Below are 24118 nucleotides of genomic sequence, written 5' to 3'. Positions count from 1 at the left end.
TATTGCTCCCCCCCCCTCCCCCCTCATACATCTCGGGTATTGACCACGAGGAGAAAATTTGAAAAATTAGAGACAATGCAGAGGCTTACTAACAATCAGTCTTCCCACACACTATTTGCGAGTGGACCAGGGTTGGAGGGATCAGATAGTGCTACCAACAGCACCCTCCACCACACACCATTAGGTTGCTTGCGGAGTATGATGTAAATGTAGATGTACTTAAGTTGCTAACATAGCTAGTTCCTTCTTAACTATTTTACTAATGCTGTAAAAATTCTTTTGTTTATTCCTTTCATCGTACTAATAATGAAAGATCATAGTGTAATGATTATGTTGCTACTGTGACAATACTTCTGTAATGTTCCACATCTGGTGCAACCAGTGGATAATGTTTCTAAAGAACCCTTCAAAAATTGGTATGTTTGTTGTTACAAGTATATTAATCATGTGAGCAAACTCAATCATATCAGTCAGAGGCTATGTGATACTCCAGCAGGACTACAATTCACTCACAGCACAGTTTTGCTTTAATGCCACAAAGACTCATCATCCAAACTTCAAATATGCAGCAAGAACTTGCTGGCTTCACAAATAGACATTTGTGGTCATACACCAAATGAACAACTTCATGTTCTTGTTATGTAGTTAGGTAACAAGTTAAAATGGAGTCAAGAAGCAGCCTAAGTATGTTTTGCGTACATGGATTTTTATCACTGTGTTGGGTTTCAAAGTCAAGTGTATTAGCTTATTTTGTGTAGTTTCACTTCCAGTTGTGTAGAACTATCTTTTTGGGCAATGTCTTTCATTTAAATGTAGTATTTACTCAGTGAAAGTAAACACTAAGAATGTTGTGTGAAGTACATGGCCACAAATATCTGAAGAAGCTAGGGATTCTTGCACTCACTTCCTAGGACATGCACTCCTTAATGGTTGTTAATACTAAAAGAAGTTTCAAATTAATTCTGAGTCACAGTACAAGGTAGACAAATAATTTCCATGGAGGTTTTTTCCTCTTTGTCCATGGTTCACAGCGGGATCCTCTAGTTGGTGCAAGTTACATCAACATATGCCCAATAGGTATAAAAGTAAGACATTGGGAATTAAAAAATAAATTGAAGTGTACATCAGTTGTGACTTCTCCTCCAAGTGACTTGATTCAAGAATTGACAGTTCATTTTACCTGCATTGTTGGTTATAGACCGGCGTCTGTTGTTCCACATACAGATAACATTTGTCCTGTGATAAATATGATTTGGAACATGTAGAAGTCAACCTAGCAACAAGAGATTGCTATTTAATATAATTGCAGGAACAGCAGTTTAAAAGAAGAGCAGAAGCTTCAATCTTGCTCATTTTAGTGTATTATAAGAGCCTGGTGTGAACACAGTTAATTGCCCAGTTTAATGCTTTAACAGTAGCCAATTATTTTTGCAGCCTCCAACAATTTACCCTCATTGTTAATATAGACCTTGACCCATTCTGCAATCCTTTAGTCTTTCCTTAGTGATGTAATTCATAGGTAAATAAATGTGTCTTTTGACTATGACATTGCATTTCATCTTTATGTTACTATAGTAACTAATTTTTGTCATGTTGAAAGAGGAAGTAAAACACTCCTGTTCAATGTATCACAGTGGACAATTATACAGTCTCATAAATGTGTGTATTCCAGCAATCTAGCGTGTGGCAAAGAGGCACATAAAAGCAACTCGTATCAAATTTTCTTGCTTTATTTGGAAACAGTTTTGAGATTCTTGAAGGTAGAATTAATCTTCCATCCTGCAGTTGGCATTCAGAAGTGGTATACACAGACTGCTCTACACTAGATGGACAAACCGGTTTTGCCGACACACATGTAAGGTGCAGTGAACTACACTCCCTACCAAACAGATACAGTTTATTCGATGCAGAATTGGTGGACTTTGATCGAGCCTTCCATCACATTCATTCTTGCATTGACGAGACATTCTTAATCAGCAGTGACTCCCTGAGTAGTCTTCAGGCTATCAACTGGTGCTACCCTCGACACCTATTGGTTGTAACTGTACAGAATCTCCTTTCTGACCTCCATCAAGGTGGACTCACCTTTGTCTGGACTCCAGGTCACATTGGGATCCCAGCGTACGAACATGCTGACTAGCTGCCCAAGTTGGCTACGAAGATTCTGACTTCCAAGATTGGGGTACTGGAACTGGACCTTCATTCGACACTCTGCCATCAACTATTGGAGGCTTGGAACAGAGTGGTGTGTTGTGGTTTCTCTGAGCAAACAATTTACAGTAAAGAGGATCATGACCAAGTGCCAGTCTTTGTTTCGTGCTTCTTGCGAGGAACCTACTGTTCTGTCAGCTTCGCATTGACCACACTTAGTTGACCCATGGCCACATCCTACAATGTAAGGATTCACCCCTGTGTCAGTGTGGTGCCCGTATAACGGTAGCCCACATCCTGCTGGACTCCCATAATTTGTCCACATTACAGAAAAACCTGAAACTTGCTGATGCACTGCCTGTGGTGCTAGCAGATGACACCAAAGTGGTTGATCTGGTTTTATGTTTTACTCGTGGAGGTCGTTTCTACTACTCTCTGTGAGATAGAGCACATTGGCCTCAGAATGAAATTTTCGCCTTGCAGTGGAGTGTGCGCTATACGAAACTTCCTGGCAGATTAAAAGTGTGTGCCGGACCGAGACTCGAACTCGGGAGCTTTGCCTTTCACTCTACCGACTGAACTACCCATGCAAGACTCGTGACTCGTCCTCACAGCTTTAATTCTGGAGAGCACTCACCCACGAAAGGCAAAGGTCCCTAGTTCAAGTCTTGGTCCTGCACACAGTTTTAATCTGCCAGGAAGTTTCACATTGGCCTCATTGGCTGCTTGAGGGATCAGAGGGATGGTACTGTCACGTGCTGCAACCCAAGCGACCAATGGCTGTGGGACCTTGCTCGGTGGTCTGGCCTGTCTCCTGGTCTTATCACCTCTTTAATTTTTCTTTTTCTTTTCCATCTGTCTTTTGGTAATGGATAGTGAGGAAACAACTGTCAGATGCAGAGGGTGCATCTCCCATTGTGTAACATGTCCCAGGGGCCTCCTGCTTCCTGGTCAGAGCAACTGGCCCACCTTCACCCTCTTACCCATCTGTCACTTCTACTGGCATCTATCTCTTGGTTTTATTTATTCTCAGCTACATCCATGTACATCAAGATTTGTCTTCTGTGTCCTTCCTCCCTGAGGACTCTTTCTGTCTTGACACATATAGAAGAGGGGGACTGATGACCTCATAGATTCTCTCTTTAATCCCATCAATCCAATCATTCTGCTTTAGACTGTGTACCATTATTGAACTTTGTGATAGATTAAAATTTTATACCGAACTGGAACGTGAACCCTAAACCTTGCTTTTCATGGGAAACACTTGTCGACCGATCTCTCCAGGCCCAATTCACTACCCATTCTTATAGCTTCAGTTCTGCCAGTAACCTTCTTTTCTCTCCAAACTTCACAGATCTGTAGACAGTTCAGTACTAATGGAATGGAAGATATCACAGCGAAATGGCTTAGCCACAGCCTAGAGGAAGTTTCAAAACAGCCCACACTCTGTTGCCATGTGAAAGATTTGATCTGGAACCAATCTGTAGGCTGTGGCTAAGCCATTTCTCTGCAGTATCCTTTCTTTCGAGGAGTGCTGGTCCTGTAATGTAAGCAGGAGATGTTCTGCTTAGTCTGGAAAGTGGGACAGGGGTGGTGCAGAATTGAAGCTGTGAGGGTAGTTCATGCATCACACCCAGTTGTATTAGTCAGTTAGAGCATTGCCCATGAAAGGCTGTGAATGAAACCCAACTCGGTGCACAATTTAAATCTGTTACCAAATTTCATGCTGGAAATGCATTTTCTTGCCCTAATACCTTAATTAACAACTAGTTAAACTTATTTTATTATTGTTAGTATTATTATTACTACAATTATTATTACTTTTTTGCAGCCACTGTCGTCAGAGGAATCATCAGGAGCAGGACCGAGCACAAAGGAAGATGTTCAGCCAGCTCAAGCAAATCGAAAAATTTTCTGGATGAAGACCAGAGCACTTGAAGATGTGGAAGGAAAGGACTACAGTGATGGAGAGAGGGAAAAGCAGAAGGCAGAACAGCAGGAAGGAGATATGTCAGGTGACCTGGTGAGGCCAAACATCCGGCTCAAGGTGCCAGGCTCGGAGGCTGCAGCAGGGGCCGAGGCGGCTGGGGCCCGCACTACGCTGCAGCTGAACCTGGACCTCCTTCCGCACTCACCAGAGGCGTCCTCCTCCACAGCAGACTTTGTCAGGAAGGAGCAAATGTTCCAGGTGAGCCTGGCTCTTGGAAAAGAAATGACATGCGCAGTACAAATCTCTAAAGTACTACATACTGTGGAAAGTTCCAAACCATTTAATGGCTCTTAAGTAAGCAGTTTATGAGTATACGGTTTATATTTCATGGTCTCCATTTATTCTGATCTAATATTGAACCCTCTCTTCATTAGAAGAGAATGGACAGGAACAGAGAGAGAGAGGTGTGGTTGTTGGTCAATGCAAGGACTCAGTGCACTTGTACAAGCACTGACGTGCAGTCAATGTCTTACAAGCAAATGCAGGTGGCTGTTCCGTGCCATTGGTGTATTTGTGGGACAGCACATCACCAGCACCACAATCTGATGCATCCCCCCCAGCCCCGGGTGGTCCACAACTCTCTTCTGTGGATACGTGCGTGGTGAGCACAGGACCCCAAGTTCGTGCAGCTCTCTTTCCTTTCCGGGCTGCATACCTTTCCTTTCCTTTCCACATCTCTCCCTCTCCCTGATCCTTCCCCCCACCCCCTTCTTCCTCTCTTTGGGAGTGTGTTTTGTGCCAACATCCGGAGACAGATGCTTGTGAACAAATGAAGTGGTTTCTCTTCTTTTGTCTCTACAATGTAATGTATCTATCCTTACTTTGTCCTTCTCTTTCCTTGGTTCTTCTCTTTACCTTCTTCTCCATAGCGGTGTTTGAGAATTCTTCTCTTCTCTCCGTTTCTTTGTTCCCCCCTTTTTCTTTCTTTCCTTCCTGTGTGTGTGTGAACGCTGACCCATGTGTAGCCAGTGATGGGGTTATGCGTAATTCCCTTGCCGCGGGTAGACAAGTAGGACACGTATGTACTCCCTGGTAAAGGCCAGGCCCAGGGAGGGGTGATTACCCAAGCTGGTACATTCTGAACATGCCAATTGGTCCCTCCGTCCATTTCTCGGGGGGTGTAACTTGAGGTTTGGACAACCACCTCAGGCGGGAGTGTCCTCAGAGAGGGCCCCCACTATGAAGGAGTGCGCCATCGGAGGCGCCAGTAATCATCGGGGCTACTTTTGCAGTGGTTTCTTCTACTTCTACAACTTCTGCCCACAAGAGAAAGCTAGATTAGTCTCAGCCACAGAAAATTCGTCCATCAGAGCCAAAGTTCCTAGTTGTTTCTCGGTCCGATGAAGGTTAAGACTTCTCAACAGTAAACCCTTTTATTATTCAGAAAGGTGTTGACACAATTGCAGGTCTTGTTGTAAAGTTTTGTTCCCGGTTACGTAATGGCACCTTGTTGTTAGAAACAGACAGTGCCCTCCAGGCACAAAAATTGCTTCGAACTACACTGCTACACACCATCCCTGTCCAGATTTAAGCGCACCACACTTTAAACTCATCGTGCAGGGTGGTTTATACAAGATCACTTAACGGATTATCAAATGAGGACGTTCAAAGTGACCTGTCTGATCAGGGCTGTACATTAAGTAATGAAAAGGGTTGAAAAGAAATTGGTAACGACCCACACTCACTTCTTGACGTTTGACGGAGTTCAACTTCCATCGAACATTGAAGCTGGATATGAGATAATTTCAGTTCGCCCTTACATTCCCAACCCTACACCTTGCTGTCAGTGTCAGTGTCAGTGGTTTAATCATAGCAGCCAGTTGTGTTCTAATATGGCCAAATGTGTTACCTGTGGCAGCAATGCCCATGAGGGTGTTTGTCTACCCCAATCCCCTCATTGCATCAACTGTATGGGCGACTAAGCTGCCTCCTCTAGAGGTTGCCCTACGATGAACGAATTATTGAGGAAATCCGAGTGAAGGAAAAGGTGTCTACCTGTTATTCATAAGTAAAAATCTGACTGTGCTCCCAGCAGGTAAATATAGCACTGTCTTCGCCTCTCCTCGACCTACTAAGGAGGTACCCACGCAGACTTGAGATCTCACCTTCAGCGCCACGGTTGTTAGATCAGCCAGCCCAGAGATCGCCCATTCAACCTCTCCATTATCACCCGCTCACTCTCAGGCTCAACCATCATCAGCTCCTGCTAAATCACAGCCCCAAAATCGGACGCCTGGACTTCCAAAAAAGACCCTACTCGTGAAGATTCTTTACGTACCCAGACCTCACAACCATCAACTCCTCCTCCATCTCAACGTCCTAGCACCACCCAGCAGAAGCCGCCCTCGGCCATCTTCCGTGTCACTGAGACGCACTGCTGGCGGCCGATCAACCAGGCGGTCACTGGTGGCAGAAGCTGCCCCCGAACAACCTGTGGATCAGGATCTTCTAACCCTGGCTGAATGCCATTCCACACCATTGGCCACCGGCTCTCAGTGTTCGCTGAGGTGACAACAAATGTGGTGAGATTTTTCCCTTTTTCATCCACCTCATGTCAATCATCATGAAATATCCATAAAATTTGCTCCAGTCAGGATGAACTGTCGATCCTCCTACGATCCTACTCCCCGGTCATATCCTGTCTTCAGGAAACAAAGCTACGTCTCCATGATCACTTTGCCCTCCCTCATTTCCAATCAGTTCAGTTTGATCTCCCCTCTATTGCTGGTGTTCCGGCACATGGGGTCTTATGATTGTTCTCCATGATACTGCCCATTATCACCCCATCCACTTACAAAGTTTCTTCCAAGCTGTCGCTGTACATCTTTCCCATTCTGGATTCACCTTCTCTCTTTGTACCATATACATTCCATTGTCTGCATCAATGGAAGGAGCCCATCTCCTTGGTCAGTTCCCACCCCCCCCCCCCTTTGCTGGTTGGGGCTTCAACGCCTACCACCCACTTTGGGGATCTCTGCGTCCTTGTCCGGGAGCCTCCCTATTGATTGACCTCTTCCACCAAGACGCTGGAAGTTTTCCCAAGCCAATTAGACACTTTTCTCCTCTCCAGCAACATTTGATGACCATCAATTTCCCTAGCATTGACGATCAGGTCACTCGTGTTATGGAAGTTATTCTCACAGCTGCAGAATGTTCAATACCTCGTACCTCCCCTTTGGCCCAGCACTCCCCATTTCCTTTGTGGAACAAGGCATGCATTTTCCGCCATCATCCTATGGTGGCCAACTGTATCCGCTATAAGCAGTTACGTGCGCGATGCCGTCGCATAATATGTGATAGCAAGAAGGCAAGCTGGGATTTCATTGCCCGCTCCATTAATACCTTCACTTCCTCAACGGTTGTTTGGAGTTGAATCCAATGGATATCTGACACATCCAGTTTTTCCCTGACCTCTGGGCTAACTGTCGCACAGTATACCTTAGTGGACCTGGTTGCAATTTCTAACTCATTGGGCCAACACTTTGCTGAGATATCGAGCCCTTCTAATTACCCACTAGCCTTTCTCCTGAAGAAATGGGTAGCGGAAGAGCTACCTCTCAAAATCACAAAAGCTATAATGTCGTTTTTTCTATGCAGGAACTCGGACAGGCACGCTCCTCCTCTTGCTCTTCTGCTATGGGTCCAGGTGGTATCCACGTCCAAATGTTCCTGCATCTATCATACCCTAGTCTGTGCTACCTCCTTTGATTTTGGGTCAACAGTACCTTTCCCAGAAGGTGGTGGGAAACTATCGTCATTCCTGTTCTGAAACCTGGAAAGGACAAACATCTCCCCTCCAGCTATTGGCCAATCCCTCTCACGACTAGTGTTTGTAAGGTTTTGGAGTGTATGGTAAATTGCTGTTTAGGCTGGTGGCTGGAGTTCCAAAACCTTTTAACAACTGCCCAATGGTGTTTCCAAAAGTATCATTCCACAGTTGACCATCTTGTTGCTCTCTCCACTTATATCATGAACAACTTTCTCAGGAAACGCCAAACGGTAGCTATATTTTTTGTTCTGGAGAGGGCCTACGATACCTGTTGGAGGACAGGCATCTTCCCCATACTGTTCTCTTGGGGCTTTTGAGGTTGGCTACCGCATTTCATCTGTGAATTTATGAAAGAGTGCAAATTTAAGGTGCAGGTGAACACTACTCTATCCTGTACTTTCTCAAGAAAACGAGGTGCGCCAGGGCTCCATGCTAAATGTTATACTGTTTACCATCGCCATAAATCCAATTGTGGATTGTCTTCTTCCCGATGTCTCGTGCTTCCTCATTGTTGACAATTTTGCAATCTGCTACAACTCCCAACGGACCAGCCTTCTTGAACGACATCTTCAAGGATGTCTCGATCGCCTGCACTCATGGAGCATTGAAACCAGTTTCTGATTTTCTCCCAGTACGACCGTCTGTGTAAATTTTTGCTGTTGTATGGAGTTTTATCCATCTTCCCTACGTCTAGGCCCTGTTGACCTTCCGTTTGCGGACATTGCCAAATTCTTGGGACTTATGTTTGACAGAAAACTGTGCTGGTCTTCCCATGTTTCCTATCTTTTAGCTCACTTTCCGCAAACCCTCAACACTCTCCATGTTCTGAGTGATACCTCCTGGGGAGTGAACCGAGTGGTCCTCCTCCACCTATATCATGCCTTAGTGTGCTTGAAATTGGACTATGGAAGCATAGTTTACTCCTCTGCATGGCCGTCTATTCTTCCGCGTCTAGATTCTGTCCACCACCGTGGATTGCGTTTAGGGTCTGGAGCTTTTTACACTATCCCCATGGGCAGCCTTTACTCTGAGAGTGCTGTACCTCTTCTGTCCAATCGCTGAGTGCCCTTTTGAGTCGCATCAGTGGCAGGCGTTAAATCTTTGTTTGGAAATCTGTGCTTTGGAAATGGATACTGACAGACATTTGCGTGAGCATTAATGGTGGACTTAAATCCTCCCCAAATTATAAGTGATCCATTTGATTCCTTAACTACAACCATGGATGTAGCACAGCCCAATGGCTAGACAGTACTGAGAATATAATGCCCGTACTTTGCAGCCTATCTAGTCCAGCTTTAACTTGCTTGTGAAAGGCAAAAGGGACTGGATGAGTTGTACAAAACATGGGGGCTGTCGATTGTTTCAAAGGTACATGGTTCTGGGACCCTATTGCAAAACCTTACGTCGGTTGTGTTAACAGTTGTTTATACAGGATGTATCAAAAAGAATCATCCAGTTTGGCACATCTATATTTCTGAAACTAATAAGCATATACAATGAATTTTGTTTTTTGATGAGTAGAAAACTCGAAGTTTTTTTCCCCATTGGTGTTCAATATGCCCCCCCCCCCACATATGCATTGATATGTCAATGCAGTATTCAAATTGTTGCCACATTGCTGCGAGCATGTCTTGAGTTACAGCTTCCACAGTTACTGTTATGTGACATCTCAGTTCATTCATTGTTGTTGGTAACAAACATAAACTTGGTAACAAACATAAACAGTGTCTTGTTCCCCACAAGAAATAATCACCTACAGTGAGGTCCAGTTACCTTGGAGGCCAGTAATGTAAGGCTGAATCATTTGCTCCAGTGTGACTGATCCACCTTACAGTAATCCTTTGATTTAAAAATTCCTGCACTTTGAGATGTCAGTATAGCTACCTTGTGGGAACTGTGTAAAACTTGAGAGTTAGCTCTTTCCAACAGTATGTTGTTCATGCACATATCTCAAATAACACAGTCCGATGATTCATTTTGATAGACCCTGTATTACACACATAATGTACCAAGTTCTGTGAATGGTACCACAGTGGTAACTAGATTCAGCTGATTTGAAAGCCAAAAAGCACAAAAGTGGCTAAGCCAAAAATGTTAGGCATCGTTCAAAAAGTGACTACTAGCAGTGGTATTTGCTGAGCTACATTTTTGTAATTTGCTTGAACTTCATTCTGACCCCACAATGGAATCAACTGGTCATTGTATGTCACCACTATGCACTGAGGGGACCTCAGCTGCAGGGAGCCAATGCACCAATAGGCTCCCTCATTAATGAGAGACACAGCCGTATCTGTTTCCGACTATAAATCCACCATTGCTCCATTAATGTCCAGTTGCAACATGAGCCTGTGCATCCCGTCTGCTGCTGCTGCTGTTGCTGCTATGGGCACCATCAAGACAGTGAATAGTTCACTGACAGCTGATGTTGTCGATGGATGCCAGCCAAGACGGACAGTCAGTAGGCATTTGTGGCATGCATAACAGGTGACCTGACAGAAAGGTCAATAATGCCATTGATGCTGTGGGCCACAATCTGGACATGGTTTCATAGCACAAACATTTTTAGGACACTTTGACAACAACAGGGAGGAAACAGTTGCATGAGCCTCCACTCGCTTTAGGACATGGGTTTCGAAAAAGACGATCGTGTGAAACCCAGCTCGCGCTATTCATCCACGAGACTCAGAGGGCCATAGACACAGGTTCCCAGGTAGATGCCGTGTTTCTTGACTTCCGCAAGGCGTTCGATACAGGTCATTTAGTGAACAAAGTAAGAGCATATGGACTATCAGACCAATTGTGTGATTGGATTGAAGAGTTCCTAGATAACAGAACGCAGCATGTCATTCTCAATGGAGAGAAGTCTTCCGAAGTAAGAATGATTTCAGGTGGGCCGCAGGGGAGTGTCGTAGGACCGTTGCTATTCACAATGTACATAAATGACCTTGTGGATGACATTGGAAGTTCACTAAGGCTTTTTGTGGATGATGCTGTGGTATATCGAGAGGTTGTAACAATGGAAAATTGTACTGAAATGCAGGAGGATCTGCAGCGAATTGACGCGTGGTGCAGGGAATGGTGATTGAATCTCAATGTAGACAAGTGTAATGTGCTGTGAATACATAGAAAGAAAGATCCCTTATCATTTAGCTACGATATAGCAGGTCAGCAACTGGAAGCAGTTAATTCCATAAATTATCTGGGAGTACACATTAGGAGTGATTTAAAATGGAATGATCATATAAAGTTGATCGTCGGTAAAGCAGATGCCAGACTGAGATTCATTGGAAGAATCCTAAGGCAATGCAATCCGAAAACAAAGGAAGTAGGTTACAGTACGTTTGTTCGCCCACTGCTTGAATACTGCTCAGCAGTGTGGGATCCGTACCAGATAGGATTGATAGAAGAGATAGAGAAGATCCAACGGAGAGAAGCGCGCTCCGTTACAGGATCATTTAGTAATCGCGAAAGTGTTACGAAGATAATAGATAAACTCCAGTGGAAGACTCTGCAGGAGAGACGCTCAGTAGCTCGGTACGGGCTTTTGTTGAAATTTCAAGAACATACCTTCACCGAGGAGTCAAACAGTATATTGCTGCCTCCTACATATATCTTGCGAAGAAACTATAAGGACAAAATCAGAGAGATTAGAGCCCACACAGAGGCATACCGACAATCCTTCTTTCCACGAACAATACGAGACTGGAATAGAAGGGAGAACTGATAGAGGTACTCAAGGTACCCTCCGCCACACACAGTCAGGTGGCTTGCGGAGTATGGATGTAGATGTAGATGTAGATGTAGATGTAGACATGCCAAGCACTTCTGTTTTTGCACATCTGCCGACTATGTTGGTGGTGGATCACTAACTACCGACTCCCCTGTAACCGGACTGCTGTATCAGTGGGTACTTATAATGACATGACTGGAAGTTATCAGTTGATTGTAGAGCACAACAGTGACTAATACTACTAACAATGTTGACACCAGAAGAATTGTGGAACAGCTCCATCAGAAGACTTTGGAGATTTCACACTAACTTCTCTATCAGGTGAAAGACGTATAATAACATTAAGGTTTAATGAGTTGACTTAAGATGCGCCACACTGTTTAAAGAAAAAATCGCCACTTGCCTGCTAAGCATTGTAAGTCAGCAACCCATGCCACATATGTCTCCTTATGTTGCTTAACACATTGGCTAAATTTCAGGATGGTTGCAACTATGCGGGTTGGTGAGTGTAATAGTTAGTCAGCAAACCACAAAAATCAGAAAAGCTCAAACTACTGGGGTCCAAGAGTGGGCATACTTTCTGCACCACTCTGGCAGTCTGGATCAGTTACTTGACTTGCTTTCAGCAAAGAAGGGACTGTTGTTGGTTTTGCAGCAGATGTAACGGCAATTACTGCTGTTGCTGTTGGAATTCTCATTGGTATTCATGCTGCTGCAGAAGTTCCCACTGTTTTTCATGCTGTTGCTGCATTTGTTGTTGCTGTTGCGGATGCAACTGCTGCAGTCACAAATTTGGTCCCTGCTGCAGTGGAATAGTTGGACGGAAAAAACTTTGGGTTGCTGATTTCGATGACGGCTAACCAGAAACAAATCCAGAGCAAAGCAAAGTTATCTTAAGCATACAGCATTAGTCCAGAAAGCAATCCAAATTAAAAACATAATACAGGCAGGGTCAAAATTCTACTGATCCAATGGCATGTTATTAATGCTTCAGTGAACTAATAAGGCTAACCTTCAAGTGTTGGGCCGCAGTATTTAAGGGTAGTCTTGAGTCCTTGGGTGGCACCATGTGACATGCCGGATGCGTTGACACCTCAGCAGGAGCAACCTGCAGCTGGAACATGTAGCACAAGTAACTCTGATGTGTTCTCTGTATTGATACTGAGGCTGGGTGGTGAATCTGAATCACTGCTGGATACTAAAGGTGATTACCATCCCCCCCCCCCCCTCCCATAAGAAAATTACCACAGTGTTCTATAAGAAAATAATTACTTCAGGATACTACAAGAGTCACTCCAAAAGAAATGCACATTATTATTTCTTTTAATCCATCTTTCATTCTACATGTTTCAAAGTTTTACAGTGTGGAGATACATCCTTTAGGAGCAATATTTTCATTTCTCAACATAATTTCCATCCCTCTCAACTGCTTTATGCCATCTTGGAACCAGCGCCTGTATACCCACACGGTAAAATTCTGGACCAACCCGTTGGAGCCACTGTTTGGCAGCGTGCACAAGGGAGTCATCATCTTCAAACCTTGTTCCACGAAGAGAGTCTTTCAGTTTCCCAAAGAGATGATAGTCACATGGAGCCAGGTCAGGACTGTGAGGCGGGTGTTTCAGTGTTGTCCATCCGAGTTTTGTGATTGCTTCCATATTTTTTTGACTGACATGTGGCCATGCATTGTCGTGCAACAGCAAAACATCCTGCTTTTGCCGATGTGGTTGAACACGACTCAGTCGATCTTGAAGTTTCTTCAGTGTCGTCACATATGCATCAGAATTTATGGTGGTTCCACATGGAATGATGTCTACAAGCAAGAGTCCTTCGGAATCGAAAAACACCGTAGCCATAACTTTTCCAGCAGAAGGTGTGGTTTTGAATTTTTTTTTCTTGGGTGAATTTGCATGATGCCTCTCCATTGATTGCCTCTTCGTCTCTGGTGAAAAATGATGGAACCATGTTTCATTACCTGTCACAATTCTTCCAAGAAATTCATCTCCACCATTCTCGTACTGTTCCAAAAGTTCGCTGCATACTGTTTTTCTTGTTTCTTTGTGAGCCACTGTCAATATCCTGGAAACCTGGCACAAACCTGTTTTAACGCCAACACTTTCAGTATTCTGCAAACACTTCCTTCCCCTATCCCAACGTAGCGTGACAATTCGTTCACTGTGATACGTCTGTCAGCAATCACCAGTTCGTTAACTCTCTGCACATTGTCTGGAGTGTGTGCAGTACGAGGCCTGCCTCTGCGAGGACAATCCTCAATATTGCCCTGCCCGCTTTCATCACGCAACCTGTTTGCCCACCGACTAACAGTACTGCGATCGACAGCAGCATCTCCATACACCATTTTCAACCTCTTGTGGATGCTTCCCACTGTCTCGTTTTCACAGCACAGGAATTCTATGACAGCACGTTGCTTCTGACAAACGTCAAGTGTAGCAGCCGTCTTGAAGACATGCTGTGACTGCATCATTCACGGGAACAGGTTGAAGTAAGTTTGAAAACAATCGGGAAGGATGTATCTACACACTGTAAAACTTTCACACATCCAGAATGAAAACTGTATTTTTACAAAAATATTGTGCATTTCTTTTGGAGTGACCCTTGTATCAAATAATATTTAAAGTTACACTGATGCAGTCTCCGAGAATGAGGATGTAAAGAAGTGCCATAATAATGCAGGAAGTTGCATCTTTAATGTATGAATTTTTACACACGGCTCCTTATATATTGCTTGTTGTGTTTTCCTTTCTTATGGTGTTTCGACTACTGCCATCAGTTGATCAGAACTTATAATGCAAAACCAAGTGCTGTGTCAGCTACAATAAAACCTGTGCCTAACCGTAGACAACATACTGCTTTGGCATTGTTTGAACTGTAACTGATACTGAACTTGGTTTTGTATTCTGAGTTCCGATCAAATGATGGCAGGAGTCAAAACATCTTAAGAAATGAAAGTACGTTTAACAATCTAAACGGAATCATGCATAAAAATTCACATTGATCATAGACTCACTCAAGAGAGTTCACTGCTTTCATAAGTTAGTATGTATGGTGAAAAGTTGTTGCACATGCTACACAGACATTAATAATGTAATGTAAATTACACTGGTGGAATAAAGTAGGTTATTTTATAGTATTGGCTTTTCATGATGAATTCCAAAGCATCTTGTTTGATTCATATATATTGATATATTTGAACAGCTATGGAAACTACCTATTGACACAAGAGGTTACTTTCATCGAGTGCAAGAACTGAAAGGAGTGCTCCTAGCACATTATGCTGATGAAGTTTTGCCTCAGCATTGTAATATTCCACTTTATAATGCAGGAGCGAGGAGGGGGAGGAGGAGAGGACGAAGACGGAGAAGACAATGTGGAAGCTGCGGAGGCGGACGGAGATGAGACGGATGAGGAGATCAGCAGCATCCTCGAGGAGATGAGCCGCTTGGCCAGCAGCAGTGGGCTCTCGCATGAAGGTCAGCAGCTGCTCTCTGCTTGTGACAGCATTGTGTGTGCAGTTTATGTGGTTATTAAGCTTAATCTGAAATAGTAATGCTGTTTCATTCTTCTGTTAGGTTTTTATTTCTCATTAATAGCCAAGAGTGAATAGCTGTTATTTTTCACTTTTTACCCCCTTATATACCTATGTGTCAGTGTATTGCAATCACTAAAAGCCACATCTACTTTATTTTTTATATTTAAGTAGAGGTCCCCATGTATATGAACAATGCTTGCTCAATATACTATAATTGAAACATCTGCCTACTGCGAGAGAAACATGGTAGCGGTATCTGAGTGCTGCTGTGTCATGGTAATTGTCAAACACTGTTGTAGTTAGAAATATTTATTTACATTCATGGGTGGTATGTTTTATTGGACTAACATGTAAACACACTTACAACTGCGATATGTTTGTACGTTTTCATAATACAAACACATACCAGATCATCTTCTGCTGAATCTTTTTTTGTGCAACACTACAAAGCAAATAAAAACAAAGAGAATTTTATCTCATTCTTTACAGCACAGATTTTTAAAATAATACATGAAATAAAATCTCGAGATTCTTGCCACGTTGGTTCAGAGTTCAGAAGGCATATACTCCTTTCCATCTTCTAGTAGAGTTGACTTTTTTTTCCCCCCCACTACTGGTTGTATTCATCAAACATCATTACATGACCTCTAGTACAATGTAACTGATACAAATTAATGTATGTGGGCTATCACAGTAAGAGCTTACATTCGTAGCTACATACCCTTACTCTGTGTGTGTCTGATGACGATCGATGAACACAATTGGCAATGGAAATTAAAGGTTTTCTTAAACAGTAGCAGATGTAGTGATTTACGATACACCTACAAATTATTTTTGACTGCCATTTTCTAGGTTTACAGTTAAACATTAAATATGGTGGAAGCTGCCAGCAAAGTTGTCACTGAAGTGTTGAATAAGCTGTGTTCTGGTTACACTATTGAACACAACAGATAGGTAAAAAGTTAGCTGTATAGAAAGTGTATAATCACCAAGCAAAAAGGTATTCTTAAGGAGATGGGACCTGGATAAACTGAAAGAACCAGAGGTTGTAGAGAGTTTCAGAGAGAGAATTAGGGAACCATTGACTAGAACGGGGGAAAGAAATACAGTAGAAGAAGAATGGGTAGCTTTGAGAGACGAGACAGTGAAGGCAGCAGAGGGTCAAGTAGGTAAAAAGACGAGGGCTAATAGAAATCCTTGGGTAACAGAAGAGGTATTGAATTTAATTGATGAAAGGAGAAAATACAAAAATGCAGTAAATGCAGCAGGCAAAAAGGAATACAAACGCCTCAAAAATGAGATAGACTGGAAGTGCAAAATGGCTAAGCAATGTTGGCTAGAGGACAAATGTAAGGATGTAGAAACATGTATCACTATAGATCAATTCTTTTATCTTGGCGGCTCGCGCATGCCCGCCCAGATGCGGGAGATTGCTGCGTTGCCAGTTGCACACGACGCACGCACCAATAGAAGCAGCGCCATAGTATAGCATAGTTCGCAAGCTTACGTTTACGGGGAAGTGCGCAGTTCATGACATAAGGTAAAGCCACCACGGCCGCATTAACCCTTTCACTGCTACAAAGACGTGCTCCCTGCATTCCACGCTGTGCGCGATTTTGTCACTGCACTGCTCGCCTGTGCACACACATCGTGTTCCGACTGCTTTGACACTCTTATCATCCGATTCCACAAAAACTATTTGGCCCAAAAATTAGATCTTCTTGACTGATACCTTCCCCCCACAAATGACTTAATTTTGTTTCGATGTTCAACGCAGTTATTATGCCGCATTGAATATAGTAAAGCATTGCACGAAATTTTGAAGAGTTTGCAGAGGTAAAAGGCCATAGAGTATACTTTCCATATGGTCGATTTTAGTTGCCACAATGTTGAGAATGAAATGTGGACAAGATACCTAAATTTCATATAAAATTACTTCATGTAATGCTGCATAATAACTGCGTTGAACATCGAAACAAAATTAAGTCATTTATGGGGGGAAGGTATCAGTCAAGAAGACGTGTAAAAATCAAATTTTTGGGCCAAATAGTTTTTGTGAAATCGAATGAGAAGTGTGTCAAAGCAGTGGGAATACCATGTGTCTGCACAGGCGAGCAGTGCAGTGATGACAAAATCGCGCACAGCGCGGAATGCGGGGAGCACGTGTCTGCAGCAGCGAAACGGTTAATGAAGAGACAAAGCACTAGAAATTTCAAAATAATTGCATTCAAACGAATATAATTCGTGAAGTAAGGCACTTCGATATTGTTTTTAAATAATAAAAATATTAAGCAGCGCACAAGGTTTGAACTCGTAACCTTTCGCTTAGAAGCCCAACACCCTAACCGTTATGCTAACGGAGCTCGTCAGACTGTAGAATGCCTTGAGGACAATAACACGTCACGCAAAATACTGACAAACACTGTTGGTATGACTATGAATTACTCACGCTTTGTCGAAGTACAATAGGAAATAATCAATTACCGCTGTTCTTTATTGCGAAAAAGCGGTTCGTGAGATTGATACAAACACCTTTCCTTGCTATCGCCTGAATTAGGAGTCTTATTGCTTGTTTGGTTTAATTAATTAATAGAATATGAAGCAATTGGTATAAAGAATGCTTTTTCCAAACTTTCTATAAAAGAAAGTCTGCTATCAAGACATTGCTTTTGTTCTATTACTTTATTTATGACTGAACGTTTCTAAAACTGAAGACACTCGTCCATGCTATGCACTGCAGTCGAGATCTGGCAACATCGTTCTCTGTTCATTGGCTGACAGTGTTTTGTGACGTCAGATGCGCAAAACGAACCTAAACTCGGCAGCCAACATATATGACGCGCACTTTAGGAGTAAGATAGATACTGCCTACAGGAAAATTAAAGAGACATTTGGAGAAAAGAGAACAACTTGTATGAATATCAAGAGCCCAGATGGAAACCTAGTTCGAAGCAAAGAAGGGAAAGCAGAAAGGTGGAAGGAGTATATAGTGTGTCTATACAAGGGCAATGTACTTGAGGACAATATTATGGAAATGGAAGAGGACATAGATGAAGATGAAATGGGAGGTATGATACTGCGTGAAGAGTTTGACAGAGCACTGAAAGACCTATGTTGAAACAAGGCCCCGAAAGTAGACAACATTCCATTAGAAATACTGATAGCCTTGAGAGAGCCAGCCCTGACAAAACTCTATCATCTGGTGAGCAAAATATTTCAGACAGGCGAAATACCCTCAGATTTCAAGAAGAATATAATAATTCCAATCCCAAAGAAAGCAGGTGCTGACAGGAGTGAAAATTACCAAACTATCAATTTAATAAGTCACGGCTGCAAAATACTAACATGAATTCTTTACAGAAGAATGGAAAAACTGGTAGAAGCCGACCTCAGGGAAGATCAGTTTGGGTTCCGTAGAAATGTTGGGACACTAGAGGCAATACTGACCCTATGACTTATCTTAGAAGATAGTTAAAGGAAAGGCAAACCTACGTTTCTAGCATTTGTAGACGTAGAGAAAGCTTTTGACAATGTTGACTGGAATACTCTCTTTCAAATTCTGAAGGTGACAGGGGTCAAATACAGGGAGCAAAACACTATTAACAATTTTTACAGAAACCAGACTGTAGTTATATGAGTCGAGGGGCTTGAAAGGGAAGCAGTGGTTGGCATGGGAGTGAGATAGGTTTGGGCCGATGTTATTCCATCTGTATATTGAGCAAGCAGTAAAGGAAACAAAAGAAAAATTTGGAGTAGGAAGTAAAATCCATGGAGAAGAAATAAAAACTTTGAGGTTTGCCGATGACATTGTAATTCTGTCAGAGACAGCAAAGGATCTGGAAGAGCAGTTGAACAGAATAGACAATGTCTTGAAAGGAGAATATAAGATGAACATCAACAAAAGCAAGATGAGGCTAATGAAATGTAGTCGAATTAAGTCAGGTGATGCTGAGGGAATTAGATTAGGAAATGAGACACTTAAAGTAGTAAAGGAGTTTTGCTATTTGGGGAGCAAAATAACTGATGATGGTCGAAGTAGAGAGGATATAAAATGTAGACTGGCAATGGCAAGGAAAGCGTTTCTGAGGAAGAGAAATTTGTTAACATTGATTATAGATTTAAGCATCAGGAAGTCTTTTCTGAAAGTATTTGTATGGAGTGTAGCCTTGTATGGAAGTGAAACATGGACGATAAATAGTTTAGACAAGAAGAGAATAGAAGCTTTTGAAATGTGGTGCTACAGAAGAATGCTGAAGATGAGATGGGTAGGTCACATAACTAATGAGGAGGTACTGAATAGAATTGGGGAGAAGAGAAATTTGTGGCACAACTTGACTAGAAGAAGGGATCGGTTGGTAGGACATGTTCTGAGGCATCAAGGGATCACCAATTTAGTATTGAGGGGCAGTGTGGAGGGTAGAAATCGTAGAGGGAGACCAAGAGATGAATACACTAAGCAGATTCAGAAGGATGTAGGTTGTAGTAGGTACTGGGAGATGAAGAAGCTTGCACATGATACAGTAGCATGGAGAGCTGCTTCAAACCAGTCTCTGGACTGAAGACCACCACCACCACAACAACAACAACAACAACAATAAGCACCATATAGAGAGCAGCTCTGTATGGTGCTGATGAACTCCAGTTAACTAACTTTGTACCTATCTGTAGACTTATGCTATTTTTTTATTGTTCGCAGAATTTCATTATAATAGTCTTGTGAATTTCTCTTCAATTCTCATTTTAATAGAAATGTTGCTAAAGCGTTTGCTGATACATCAGAGGTGACTACAAGTATTTAGTTAGGAACTGGTTATGGGCAAGTGCATTAATTTTTGTTGAATGTGCCTTAGTGAATTAAGGACATGACCCGACAGCCGAAGTGTCACATGCCCATTGAGTTTTCATCTCTGCTTTTAATTTTTGGTTTCTTCAGAGTACCTAGTCATGGCAGCAGGACACATCATTTAAAGAAACACTTAACTTAATTTCCAACAATGATCTTTATTTCAATATTTTCAAAATAAAAAATAAATATTGAGCTTAGGAAAGAGAATTTTTGCGTACATGTAAACAGGAAATGAGTAGATGGAAGATAATGGAAGAGCTTATAGGAATCAAGGGAATATATCAGTGATAATGTGGATTGTGACAGTTGAATAGATGTTAGAAACCGGGTTACCGTCTTCAAGATGTGGTAGCACTAGATTTAGGATGTAGGACCTAAATTACCCAGATGGGTAAACTTGGATCAAGATCTGTGACATGTTTACAGTAACAGGTTGTTGTGTGTGACCTGTGTAGTATGTTTGTCTGTTACCATGAATTTTGTTTAACAGCTTGGCAGTGCCGATGCAAATAAAGTTAGGACATACACTTCATACAACAGGCAGTTCCAACACTGTCCCATCTGACACGTACACCAGCGAGCACTCTTCAGATTGCCTGTAGGCAGACGCAGGTAGTGTAGGCGACTTGCCAGACACTCCTGTTGCACACATTTTGCACACACATGACCTGCTAGTCCAACCCCAACCGCCTGAGCTCAATCAGTGGAATAAGACTGTTAACTCTACAGTGTCTGCGAGGCTGCCCACATGTCAGCTGCTTGCCCAACACTACTCACCTGCACCCGTGCCAATCAGCTGCTCACTGATGGGCACGCGAGCTGGAACAGACTCCCATGAGAGTTCATAGGGGATTCTTCCACTGATTCTGTGTGTGTTGCAAGTATTGCAGTTCAACTATGTGGTACTTGCAGGATGCATACATTGGGACCACACGTGTAGTTACAAGGCATTGAGTAAGTTGACATAAACTTACTAATTATGGTAGTCCAACATTGCAGTTCTAAGATATGAATAAACTGTGTCCACTGATGGCTATGCCATGTTAAATTTACATGGTATGCGACTTTCTACGCGAACCTGTTATGAACAGGTGTCCATATCCATCACTATTTTTTACTGTAACCCAAGATCAGAACCAGACACTATGTTCTATGGATGGATGAGCAGATAGCAAGTGGGAAGGGATGGGGTAAACAATTTAGAAAAATTTAAAAACGAGACTTTAATTTATTGATGAAAACCAGCTATTGTCTTACAGGAAGAGGAGCTGATAGAAATATGATGGAGAACTGTTAATGGTTTTAGGTGTCACATCTAAAGTTCAGTAAAGTTAGTGATGCATTGTAGATGTCTGAAAACAAGGTTCACCACAGAGAGCAGGGACAGAGCAAATACTTGCAGAAAGTGGCTGGGTAGAGATCGGCAAACTGAAAGAGCTGTCTGCTAGATTCACTTCTCAGGAGAGCTTGGAGGCCTTTCACTTGTGATGTGCGTCACACACTTCTCGATAGAGCTTCACACAAACTGGACGTTCAGTGCTAGGTGCAACCAAAGTGGCTTCGTTTAATAACCATGTATGATATGTTGAAACTGCACTGTGGCATCTTCCACTCAGAGGAGGAAAAGTTCCTTTTTTCCAAGATGTGAATTACGAAAGGAAAATCAGAAAATGTTATGTTCTCTTGGAAGACTACTTAATAGGTCCACACAGCTAATGCTGAATAAAATATTCGTTTAACCTAAACAGTCTGTTTGAAAATGATTGTGTTTTTCTCTGCATAATGTTGATTATATCGAAGGAATGTTACTTCAAGAAAACTAAAATTTTTTGAGCAAAATTTCTTGCCATCACCTACCTTCAGAAAGCAGAATATTGCTACTTGCAAAAGGAATATACATAACACATGATGCTAGCCTAGCTTTCAAAACTAATAGTTCATCTGGAAGCAGAGGAGTAGGTTGGGAAGTTTAAAAAGGAAGGACAGGTTACTCAGACCCCAGGATTGGAGGATGCCAAGTTTTGACCTGGCACTCAAAACGGATAGGGTCTACATCTACATCTTTGATCCTGGGGTCTGTGTGACCTAACCTTTCTTTTTATCTCTGCTACCTACTCGCCTTTGCTTCTTGATGAAAAATTATTAGTTCCAAAAGCTAGGATAGTGTTTTGTGTATGTCTGTCAGCTGTGCTAACATTGTTCCTCCGGAAGATATGCATATGTATTTCGTTATTGTGTTTGGTTGTAAAATGAAAGAGAGAGAGAGAGAGAGAGAGAGCGCGCAAAGCCCAGTGCCGAGATGTAGTTTCTTTGATTTATCTGAGAGGACTGTCAATCTTAGTATCTGTGCCCATTAATTATTGTCAGTATAATGTGCCCTCTCTTAATGAGGCACCACTCATAGATTTGATGATCAAGAACTTCTCACCACCAACTCTCACTTCCCATGTCCAGCCAAATAGTGGTAATGGAAAATTACTTCCATCGTAAAGATCTGAATCAGTTTCCTCGTGGTTGAGAGCTAGTGTGCATACAGATGTGTGCTTCAAAGGCAGATTCCCATTTTCATAAACATATGATTAACCTACTGAGCCACATAATACTGCAATTAAGATTGAATTAGGCCTTCTCAAGTTGAATGAAAATATTGGTTTCTATAATTATTCAAACTGAGCCACTTTCATGAGACATTTGTTGTGCAATTACCTGTCATTTCACCATCATGATAACACCTGCGGTGCTGGTCTTATAGCATAGCTCCCATTACATGTGGGCTCTTTAAATTTTATTTATTTATTTATTTTTTTTTTTTTTTTGAAGTTGTTACAGGTGTGATCAAATATGTAGCTGGAATTTCAAAGCATTTTTGGGTTTATTGTTCTTTCTACTTCAAACACGAATATTTTCTTATTGCTAGTGTTGAAACTGAATACACAGATGAAACTTCAGTTTAAAAGTGTTTACTGCAAAATTCAAATACATGGTGGTTTGATAAGTCTGGTAAAAAAGCAAGAAAAAGTTTGTTTCGTAAACAACTCCTCTTACACCTCAACATAGCCTCCTTTGAGGAATGTGCACTTGGTCCAGCGATCCTTCCACTTTTTCACCTATTGAAAAAATAGGTTCTGTCAAACTCTGCAAAATATAAGTCAACTGCAACTCTTTCTTCCTCATGATGAAAACTTGTTCCCAGCAAGGTAAAATTTCAAGGTAGGGAACAAACGATGTTGCTTGGGTGTGAGTATGGTGAATAGGGTGGATGAGGAATCAGTTCAAAGCCCAGTTCACAAGCTTTCACCATTGTTATCGCTGATATGTAGAATTGTCTATTATCCTGGTGAAAGAGCACTTTTTTACATGCCAAACCTGGTCTTTTTTCAGCCTACGCAAGTTTCAAATGATCCAACAATGATGCATAATAGGGTGCAGTTATGGTTCTGCCTTTTAACAGGTAATCTGTGACAATTATTCCTTGGGGATTCCAAAAAACAGTCGCCAACACCATCACCTTACCAGCTGACAAAATGGTCTTTTCCTTCTTCAGTGCACTTTCACCAGCCTTTGTCCATTATTTTGACTGCTGTTTTGACTCTGGTGTGTACTGATGGAGCCAGGTTTCATCAGAAGTCAGAAATTGGCACCAAAGGTCATGCGGAATGTGATTAAACATCACCAGACATTTTGCTGAAATGTTGTGCTGGGTGCGCTTTTGATTGACTGTGAGCAATTGTGACACCCACCTCACACACAGCTTCTTCATAGCCAATTTTTTGTGCTGAATATTCTGCACTCACTCAGTTTAGATGCTGACAGTCTCAGAAATCACACACATTTTTATTTGGCAGCCTTGCATTACCATTTTGTCAGTGGTTTCCTTTGTGGTGACCTCAGTTGGATGGCTGGAGTGTGCTTTGTCTTTGGTGCTTGTCAATCCATTTTTAAATTCATTAATCCAAAAGTGAATGGTGTTCAGTGATGGCACAGAGTCCGCTTGAACTTCATCCAGTTCTGTTTTGATTTGTGTGGCAGTCCAACCTTCAAATCAAAATGTTTAATAACAGCACAAAATTTGTTTTTCTCCA

General features: G+C 42.2%; 1 protein-coding gene across 1 annotated transcript in view; it reads left to right on the top strand.

The window, feature by feature from the left end:
* The window catches only part of LOC126236002 (centrosomal protein of 162 kDa-like), a 228402-nt gene that overhangs the window by 24461 nt on the left and 179823 nt on the right, over nt 1-24118 (top strand). Inside the window, exons 2-3 of the mRNA XM_049945011.1 lie at nt 3983-4339; nt 14984-15131. Coding sequence (XP_049800968.1) covers nt 3983-4339; nt 14984-15131 — 505 coding nt within the window. The remainder of the gene's footprint in view (nt 1-3982; nt 4340-14983; nt 15132-24118) is intronic.

This window comes from Schistocerca nitens, chromosome 2, assembly GCF_023898315.1.
Source record: "Schistocerca nitens isolate TAMUIC-IGC-003100 chromosome 2, iqSchNite1.1, whole genome shotgun sequence".
Classification (NCBI taxonomy): Eukaryota; Metazoa; Arthropoda; class Insecta; order Orthoptera; family Acrididae; genus Schistocerca; species Schistocerca nitens.
The sequence above is the reverse complement of the archived record's forward strand: the minus strand, read 5'-3'. Positions and strand labels throughout refer to the sequence as shown.